Below are 10,381 nucleotides of genomic sequence, written 5' to 3'. Positions count from 1 at the left end.
GATGATTTTTTTTTTGAAAAACCGGCAAAAGGACTGCCAATTATATTGAGCAGATGATGTTAGCCGGTGTGTCATTTATTTGCCCGGAGAAACTATGTTGGGAGATCGATATGTTAGTTCTGGAGCTTTGAAATCCTTTGATTGCATATGCAGAAAGAAAAAAAAAATCGGTTTTTTGGTCTTTCGACACATAATTGGATCAAAGTTTCAAAACTTCCAAGGTTTCGAAGCTAGTTTTTTCTGATTGGGGATGGGAAGCGGGCACGGTGGGCAGCGTTTAAGTGACTCTTTCGTTTCGTTTGATGCCTTAGAATATCTTCAAGAAAATAATAATATTTTACTTTCTAAAAATTTGTATCAAGTTTATCTTAAAAAATATTAATATTGGATATAAAAATTACGCACTACTCCAACATAAAAAATAACTTGTATTAGTAACACATATTTTTCTCTAAATTTAGAAATATATTAGAAATCTACGAATAACAAGTGAGCTAATTTTATGCATGTGTAAATATTATGAATATATTTGATAGATATATTTTTTAGCTCAATCCTTAAATTTAGTTTTAGAAATTAATTTTAGACATTACTACAACATTGTCATGCCACGCTTTAGGTGTACCATCTGAGGTCATTTTACTTTGGTGTTTGATTTGCTGTCACATGACTTGCCATACTTTTTCATTCCTATATGGTCACGCATACCAAAGAATCATTTTTATTGCTAGTTGCAATAGTTTTGTTTGCCAAATTTCCTCTTGTATGCTGTAACTTGTCTAGGGTATGCTTTCAAAATCATAGTCACTAAGACCAGTGTCAGTACTCAATTTTACTATATAGTTTTCAAAACAGCTCACTCGATAAAATAATATATAAAATAGTTATTCAGAGTGCAACGTTTCATTGTATTATTTTCCAAAGCTAAATAAAGCATTTAATTAATGCTAAAAGTTTGATTGCATACAGAGAGAGTTTGATTGTATAAAACGCCTCAAGCCGCTCAATGTGAGTTTCACTACGTTACGGAGCACTTGGTAACGGTGTCCAAAGGTTTCATGGTTATAAAACTAATTCGCCATCTCCTCATAGTTTCATGCAAATATCTCATTTTGTGTTGATGTGTCACTTAATTAATGTGCATGACACCCTCATAAAATCCATTAAAACTGGCCTAACTAACACACCACACCTAAGTCTTTCTATGCAAGGCTGTTTTCTTTCGCACAGTTTTTTTCCCGTCTTTTATGCACGTGCTTAACAAAATACTAGATGATACGTGTTTTATAAAAACTCTAAAATCAACTTTAAATTTAAGATTGAAAATTTAAATGTTAGCTTATAAATATTTGTAGAAGGGAAAAGATTAGAAAGAAAATATAGTACCAACAACCGAGTATCCAACATAAATAATAGTTTGCATTAATTGCATGTATAACATGTCTTTTTTTTTTTTTGCTTTATATCCCTATTAAAGAACGGGACATGTCTGCATACGTCCGCAGATATGCATGAGTACCGACCACAGTTTTTGAAGGAAAAAACCATAGTTTGAATACAGGTTCAAGTTTTCGATGGTTCGTACTTAAAAACAAGTGGGCCGTCATTACAAGGAAAAGGAAACAGAGAATCAAAAGAGCAGAGAAACTATCGGGAGGAGAACGAGAGCTTCAAGCGATCATATGCGATGCAGCTATGACAGTAGCACTCGTGAATCATTTCCGATAGTAACTCCAAAAAGTTGTGGTCGGGTAGGGATCGGCACCAGTTGCCCCTGTCTGCCCGGTTGGAGAAGCTCACCATCCAGCTGGCTGGCTGCTACTGCTGCTGCACAGTGTGCACACGCCGTATGGAAAATTGCTATGTATACGACTTAACCATCTGACTTATATATATAACATAATTGATCAACGGTTATAATATCACTTGATTAACGATTATAGTATCACTCACTTGATCCTTTTTTGTCTAATCAATGATTGCAGTCGTCCACGAGACTGCGCCGTATGCCCCATATGCCGGCCACATTCATGAATGAATGAATCCCCCATCTCCTGTGCTTAGCTCTTGTCTGCGTGCGCACGGCGACCGTAGCGCACCGGGTTTTTCTTCCAATCCTGTGCAGCATGTGCTTGCAATGCATTGCATCCATCTTCTGCTTGCTTACTGTTCGTCGTTGCAGATCTCCGATGGCACATGTATATTGCATAGCTGTAATTTTGAATGTTTGTTACAAGAAATTGCTCACTATTTCCTGCAACGGCCGCGGATGCTGGCTGTCCGTGTTAAACTTTGCTTCGACTCGGTTAAGCAAGAAGCCAAGCAGCAGATGTGCCCTCCAGGCATGGACTCATGGCCACGGCTGCTGGCTTCGAATGCAATTCACGATTCACCAAGTTGGGGGCTCGTATGGCAGAACATTTGTATCAGGACCAACATGGTAATGGGAAAAAATGGAGAGCACATTGGCTACATGTCAATAAGATATTCCGAGAAGCTGGTCGTGGGAAGCCAGCTTCTCTGAATCTAGAAAAGCTAGATCTTCCAGCTTCTAGTTCATTTTCTAGACTCCGTAGCTTCAGATTCTCAAAAGCTAAGTGTTATTTAGAAAAACTTATGATTTCTCACAGAAGCTCAACTGCCAAAAGCTCTCTCAAACAGGCCCTCGATAGCTTGTGCATTACATCAAAAATAACTGACTTCAGCCAGCTGCGAGGCATATAATATTCGAAAGCATCATATTTTCAAACCTTACTCTTCTAGAAGATGTAACAGTCACAGCATCACAGCAAACAGGAAGGAAATAGGCGCACATCACATAGCTCAGTTTTATTAGGGAGTCAAAATTTCTTGAAAGAATACGAACAACTCTTATTGTCTACAAGCTTTTTTAAGTTCTACTCGGTACTCACTGACAAATCTGCAGGTACCATTCAGACACCTGGCTCACCCACTTTTTATGGCCATCTATAAATATCTCATCACACGCTACTATGCTTACTGGACCAAAACCTCGTTTTCCATTGGAGGAAAAACACAGAGAGGAGAGCCTCTCATCAGCTCACAAGCTGCTGGTTACCGTAGTAAGGGTAGGCTCCATATGCTGCAGCATACATGTTTGGGTGTGGAAGCGGCGAGGCATAGCCATACCCACCATAGAAAGGTGGTGTACCATAGTACATGCCATTGCGTCGGTGGCCCGAATCACCCCTAGACTGAAAAAGAAAACAGAAATGCAAATGGGTGAACAGAAAAAATTAACTCGACGCCTTTATTTACTTAACAGATGGTGGGTATGCATAGAGATCATAACAAAAATCCATACATGTTGTAAAGCTTTTAATTGGCAACAAGCAGCATGAATAAGCATCAGAATGACAGCAAAATAACAAATCCATGCAACAACAGGAGAATGAAGTCCCAGGTGAAACACGATGTTAAAGTTCATTGCTGCCAGCCTGCCACAGCTATTGTCTGCTAAGCCCATCCAAATAAACTTACTCAGACAGGATAAACAGACATGGACAGGTCTCAGAAAAGTGGCAACGACATATGTTGTGGACTTGTGGTATACTAGGTGATGGACAATGAACAACAGCAGAAAGAGCTCACACTACCAGTGAAGTTTGAATAAGTATTAAATCCAGACAAGATAATAGCTGTATTACTTCTTTTTGTTTCATATTTCTGGCAGACGCTTACCAGTCCAAAAGTAGCCATGACATAAAACATCTCGGTAAGCATTCATACAGACAGCAAAGTCTTCCTTGCATTCCAGGGGTGATGGTGGATGAGGCAGATGAAGGCATGAGCAGTTAAATATTCCTTTCCTGTCCATCTTATGCCACATGGAATGGACACACATAGTGCATACTGTCCACTGCCCACTAGTCAGGCTCACCCTCATGGCATCACGCATGTACCATTCGTAGAAGAGGAACTCATGACAACATGGTCCTAAAGGTGATGGAGGTTAAGGAACTAATAAGTTCAAAAAATCCCCAAAGCAAGAGCAGGAGGATCTGATATAGAAGCATGGAATATCCCAACCCATCAGTGAGGCCTGTGAACCCCACCATGGTATCACTCTGGTGTTGGTGGAACTAGTCACATACTCGCACATGGAAACTTAGATAGGTTGAGGTCAGCATAGAAACACACATATTCCAGCCCAAGCACCTCATGTTAACCCTTTAATCATTAAGGGTGTACGAAACTTAAAAGTGGGTGCTATGCAATGCCCATATGTAGACCCTCTCCTAAGAAGAGTTGGGCTAATGAGGATTTTAGAAGCTTACATGCAATTATAAAACTGATCTTACATGCAATTATGCAAAGATGTGGACTGACCGTTTAGTTAACCGAGGATTCAGTCTCAATCTTCAATCTGACCGAGCAGACCGAACTCCGGCAATGGCAGTGGCAGCCATAGTACAAAAGTCAGTCCACTGGTTCACTTGTTGAACCGCCTATAAATAAAATAGTATGCACTTATATGTTGTAAGATGACACGAGTGGTGCTCTAGTGGGATGGTTAGCTGGAAGACTGTGCTTCACCAATCCAAGTTAGATCCCCCACTGACTTGCCTTTTTCTCATCAATTTTAAACAGCTCGGGCCTTATATAGCTAGTTGTTGGGCCTTGGCTGGGCCAGGTTTGTCCTAGGCTGGAAGAATCATCTCGTTGGCGGTCTAGTGGTTCGGTGGTTCTCACACAAAACATCAGGTTGTCCTGGCCCGCTCTGGTCTAACTGCATGAATGATCCATGAGAGAAGCCAAGGCACTAGAGGCACTGATTCTGGTTTTTTCTGGTTAAATCGCTGGTCTGGTCCAATTTTTTATACTATGGTGGCAGCAGGAGGGCAAGCGGCAGCACGGGCATGGTGTGGCTGCAGCTGTGTGGCAGCGTGGAGAGCTGGACGAGGTGACATGTCAACGTGGAGGTGGTGGCACAGCTCGCAGCTACCTGCAATGGGTGTAGGGGTTCGCAATATGTGACTGGCGGTGGTGAGGGCCTGGCACCGAAGGAGACATGTCGTTGATGACGAAGACAGAATGCAAACGGAAGCCTCATCTCTTGCCATGGCATCACACCAGCTGGTGGTAGCGTGCTTCACTACGTCAGAGACGCCACTGCATGCACCAAGTCCTGACGTCCACAAGCTATAGCACCTTGATGGCTTGAGGATAAGGATTTGGGCTCATTTTTACCTCACCCTATCACGTTTTGTGTCCTTGGTTGGACTCGTCATGGTGGGCCCCCTTGCTCAGGATGGTCGATGTGGTGGAAGCCTAGAGCAGCAAGCAGCTGGGAGTTGGTTGCTTTGGTCCACGATCTTTTTGGTTTGGAAGGTGGGACAACCAAATTAAGTTCAGTCTTTCAGGTTTAGCGCGCGATTTTAATGACCGAAGACCGGGATTTTGGTCTTTCAGGTTTGGTCTTCGGTTCTCATTTTTATGCTCACCCCTAGTGAGTTTAATACTCTAGAGGCCTGTGTAGCACATAGTGTTTTGTTGATTAGATTAGTTTCACATGGAGAATTTAGATATGTTCATCAAGCGAGGAAGAGAAGTGTAGGTGGGTGCTATCCTATTCGTAGGTGGACATGCTCCTTCTAGGGCTGTGCTAATGCAGATTTTATATGCTGGGGTGTTACAAGCCAGCAGCATAAGAAATCAAGGTGGGTGGCTCAGATCTTTGATGAGAAGATTTACTCCTGAGAGTTGGCAATGCATGTATGTAGCAAGTTGATCTCAGGCTGTCAAGCACAGGTGGATGTATCAAATCTTTTATCAGAAGATTAACTCCTCAGAGTTGGAATGCATGTATAAAGCTGGTCTCAGGCTATCAAGCACAGGCCCTTGAAGGCCCTAAGCAAAGTAGACAGAGAAACTAAAGCCTAGCAGGAAGTACGCAGAAAAACTAAAGCCTAGCAGGCAGTACGCAGAAAAACTAAAGCCCATCAGACAGTGCCTCTCTAAAACATTTCTTTCAGTTGGTGAAATGGAAGCTTGAGATAAAAGCATATGTGCTGCAAATGCATTATCAATTATCTCGGTTTCATCCATAAAGAGAACAGATTCTTGAGCCATCGCTGTAGTTAAGAATCTTAGCTATTGTAATAGTGCACTTCAACGAGTATACATATTATATTGCAAAAGTACTCCTACAAACAGGGTTAATGGGGTAGCCTAAGAGTAGAAGCCATCTTCAGAACAACACAAAAGCACTTCATTTGGTTAGTTTGTATTTAAACCAACACTAGTAACATGCCCATGAATTACAGCAGGGTAGGCCCATACAACTAGGTGGCTCTTAACCAACCATTTTTGGGGGAGGCTGTGTGACATGGGAAGGAGGAACAGTTGACTCCGCTTTTAAGTAGTAGAGATACTCCCTTCTGTACATTGAGCATCCATTTACAAATGCGGAGCACTTTGAAATGGTAGGATAGTATACTCAAATATACATGCATGTAGAGATGCATTTCTTGACTCTTCTTCTATCCTTTGTTTATAAAATCTAAATTTAAACATATTCTAAATCATCAGGTAAAAACCATTAGAATGCAAATCCACAAAATGGACTACTCCTAAACTCCACGCAGGAAATTTGGATTGTCATTGATAATTTACATTTGCCCATTCATCAAATTTGAACATGTCAATCAGCGTAAAAATGAAAGTAACTTAAGGAATAAGTCAAAAGACCTCACCTGTTTGCTTGCTGGACTGCGGCCCCAGGAAAGACGCACTGCTTGCTTTCCAATTGTTGATCCATTCAGTCCTTGCAGCGCTTCTTCTGCATCAGGTCTACACAACAAGGCATGCAATTTCACTGATCTCAAATTTCATATAAAGTAAATCAATAGATATTTAAGAATCCAACAATTTTTTTACTTAAGGAAGCACTGAATAAGGATAAAATGTCTTAGATATACCTGTTGACAAATTGAACGAAGCCACACTGTTTGCCAACAGGAATTTTAACAGAGGCAAGATCACCATACTTAGCAAATGCTTTCCTTAGTTCATCCTCAGTAACATTAGGGTCAAGTCCACCAACATATATCTGCAGTAATATTAGATATAAGATTTACTTTGAATAAAAAGCTACGCTGAAAGCTAACAAATGGCAGCGGAAACAAATAGCACATACCGTCCTGTTAGTTGAGTCATTGTCTGACTGCCTTGGTGGAGAGGAGCCAGAATCACCTGAGGCAAAATAATATAAAGACTTAAAATATGACCAATGGGAAAAAGTGAGAAACAATTATCAAACCTAGAATGTTTGCAAATCTATCATAGTATGACTACTCTTCCCCACCCACCCCCAAAGTCCCCCACATGTTGGCCCTGGCTTTATCCTACCAAACCATATGCTGAAGATGAAGTAGGCTGACCAAGCCATAAAAGATCAGTACACTGAAAATTTTGGAAACTTCAAATGATAGGCCAGGATACAAACAGAATGCTTCAAAAATATTCTTCAATTTGCTAATACCTGAAGATCTTCTAGGTGTTGCAGGTCCAATACGAATTGGCCGGCTCGAGCAATATTCACCATTCATTTCAGTCATCGCATGAGTTTTGTCATTATCATCTCCAAACCTAACAAAGCCATAGCCCCTAGAACGTCCCGTGTTTGCATCAATAATAACTTTAGCTCCTTTCACAGATCGATATTTCTTAGCAAAAAGGGTCATCAGCATTTCATCAGTAACATCAACAGCCAGATCACCAACAAATATTGAGTAATCGGAAGCAAGTTCAGAGCGTTTTTCTCCCATACTATAAGATGCCCAGTTTATCTTAAAAGCTCGGTCAGTGTTAGGCATTAAATGGCCAGAAAAATTCTGGAGTGCTTTCTCTGCTGATGCATGAGAACAGAACTCAACAAATCCATAACCCTCAGAAACTCCAGAATGTCTATTACGAATAACTTTAATTGTGACCACCTACAAAACAGGTAGGAAGCAAAAAATGGCAATCAGTACTGCAGATGGGACACACAGACAGAAATATTTAGTCTTTCAAAATACATACTTTTTCACTTAGTAGATCCCAACTTCCATAAAAGTAGTTGGTGATAATGTCGGTCATTTCCATATCTTTCCTCAAAACAGTGAGTGATTGGATCTTATGTAGATTTTCTTTATGCATATATGTGTATAGGAATATTAGTGAAGAATGGAATCGTCCATACATGGCTTAATTATGACCCTACATGCTACTTGATCAGATGCACAAAAAAAAATAGTGCAATTTTCAGAGTTGGACAAATTAAAAGTGCGTATTGGCATTCCAAGATAGAACTGGTAGATGCACTGGAAGTTGCAATGTACACTTGTACATGAACTATTTTAGTTCTAGAATACATTGTTTCTCCTAAAAAAACAATATGTTAATGTAGCTACCTAGAGAAGTAGAAAAAGAAGAAAGGTATAAAAGCATATATTAATGTTTAATGGAACTATTGCATAACTTCAGTACATCTTCTTAATTAGAAAGTAGGATTAATATGTCCAGGCGAAAACATGCTGTGGACCTCGTTCATGCAAGAAAGAAAGAGAGCAACATTAGCAAAGATGTCACAATCTTAACAAATTAAGACATTTTTAATCCACTTTGTCCAAACTACACGTGTGACTAATGATAACGCTGTAACCATTACCATCATGAAATCCTACATGGAGAGATAGTACAGAATATCAAACATGCAAAGAAAATTAAACAGGAAAGGAGTGAAAACTGGACATATCTGATACTGCACAGCAGTACGTAAAAAAAAATAGTCTAAAGAGTGACAAAGTTACTCCTATTTATCTCATACTGCATTAAATGAACTGAGTTGCTTGCCTTAGCAACTACCAAACCAATCCTATGAAAAACTAACAGATTTAGCATACATAAACAAGAATTAGCCACAAAATTAGCTTTATATCGCAATTGCAGCACAAAACGAACGAGTCAGTACGCATTCCTACGACAAATCCAGCTGAATTAAAGAGATCCGGTACGGATAAGGCTGGATCAGGGGAGCGAGCGCGCTGGGAGAAACCGAACCTCGCCACCGGAGCCAAAGCAGTTGTGCAGGTAATTCTCGTCCATCCAATACTGGAGGTCCCCGACCCAAATCGTCCGGTTCTCGTCCCCGGCCCCGTTCCCGCCGGATCCACCCCCCGCTGGCGGCTGCTGCGGCTGCGCCTGCGGCTGCGGCGGCGGCGGGGTCACCGACGCCGGCGGCGCGAAGTGCTTGACGAACTGCGGCGGCGGAGGCGGCGGCCCGGCCACCATGCCCGGCGGCGGCGGGTACGGGATGACCACCCACCTCGGCTGGATGTGGTGGTGCGGGTGCCCGTGCGCCACGTGCGCGTGCGGGTGGTGGTGGTGGTGGTGAGGCGCCGCCCCACCCGCCGGGGCCTCGGTCGCGGCCGCACCCGCCGCCGCCATCTGCATCGCCGCCGCCGCCGCCGGGAGCACGCGAGGAGGAGGAGGAGGGGGGAGTGGGATGCGATGGGTGGAGGCGCGGAGAGAGAGAGGGAGGGGGACGCCCCCGGGAAATATATAGGTCGTTAGAAACGGATCTGGGCCGTCCGATCTAGGATTTCGCGGTGCGCGGCCGCCCGTCCCGAGAGGCTGACGCGTGGGCCCGGGGCGCTGCGCTTTAGGGGAAAGGGGTAGCCTAGCCTGCCTCTCGGCTGCTTGCTTCTACTTTTGGGCATCCCCGACCCCCCGTAGATGGGAACGTGCGGCTGTTGTTGTGCTGTTTTGGTAAGCTGTTGGTGTGGTTTCGGAGGTTTTCATTGATGGCGTTTTCATCAGTTTAATAATTTTAAAACTGGTTGCAAAACTGAACTTACCATATGGTAATTTGGGTTGGTAATTGAATTTGAGCATAATATGGAATAAAATAAAGACAATGTATTTATAAATTCGTAACGCTATTTCTATCGAGGATGTTAGTTACAAACAACCTATTACAAATTATATATTATTCTCATTTTGATCTATCAACCGTGAAAATAATCTTACATCTATTGTAATTAACACATATGGACATTACTCCATAAGCCTCGACACTGTGATTCTTAGTTTTTCATATTTTGTTTATATGTTTCTCAAACCGTTAAACGGTATATTTTATGCAAAAGCTTTTTATATACATGTTCATCATCTCACATTTTCTAAAATAGAATTTTACCTTTGCAGTAGATTAAATAGCTATCACAAATAGCATATTGGTTGTGTTCTTTTTGTCGATGAAAGATTATCTTATTTTTTTAGCTATTTATTGATACAAATGATAAAATCAACTACGGTAAAGTTGAAATATATTTTAGAAAGATGAGATGATAAACTTCTATATACAAATCTTTTA

The 10,381-nt window shown here is 41.6% G+C and overlaps 1 protein-coding gene across 2 annotated transcripts; it reads right to left on the bottom strand.

Moving 5' to 3' along the window:
• Positions 1–2,796: 2,796 nt before the first annotated feature.
• Positions 2,797–9,506, bottom strand: LOC102706634 (polyadenylate-binding protein RBP47C'-like). Of its 2 annotated transcripts, none has more exons than XM_015833853.2 (6): positions 9,067–9,476; positions 7,505–7,958; positions 7,160–7,215; positions 6,942–7,072; positions 6,717–6,813; positions 2,797–3,215 (listed from the first exon to the last, which is right to left on the bottom strand). In XM_015833853.2, exons 1-6 carry the CDS (start codon positions 9,457–9,459, stop codon positions 3,057–3,059), a joined length of 1,290 nt encoding a protein of 429 aa, XP_015689339.2. In that variant the 5' UTR covers positions 9,460–9,476; the 3' UTR covers positions 2,797–3,056. The 2 variants fall into 2 exon arrangements, with proteins under 2 accessions (XP_015689339.2, XP_015689340.2); XM_015833854.2 differs by lacking the exon at positions 2,797–3,215 and adding an exon at positions 6,006–6,401 and having other exon boundaries at positions 9,067–9,506.
• Positions 9,507–10,381: the final 875 nt, after the last annotated feature.

Source organism: Oryza brachyantha, chromosome 2, assembly GCF_000231095.2.
Source record: "Oryza brachyantha chromosome 2, ObraRS2, whole genome shotgun sequence".
Lineage (NCBI taxonomy): Eukaryota > Viridiplantae > Streptophyta > Magnoliopsida > Poales > Poaceae > Oryza > Oryza brachyantha.
Note: the sequence above shows the minus strand (reverse complement) of the source record. Positions and strands in the feature narration are given on the sequence as shown.

What these genes read in the sequence shown, in the direction of transcription:
- LOC102706634 (XM_015833853.2), bottom strand. Translation starts at nt 9,459, where the DNA reads ATGCAGATGGCGGCGGCGGGTGCGGCCGCGACCGAGGCCCCGGCGGGT. An exon ending in GCTTTGGCTCCGGTGGCGAG is followed by an intron (nt 7,959 to 9,066) that starts GTTCGGTTTCTC and finishes CCTGTTTTGTAG; the next exon opens with GTGGTCACAATTAAAGTTAT. An exon ending in TTCGTTCAATTTGTCAACAG is followed by an intron (nt 6,814 to 6,941) that starts GTATATCTAAGA and finishes CTTGTTGTGTAG; the next exon opens with ACCTGATGCAGAAGAAGCGC.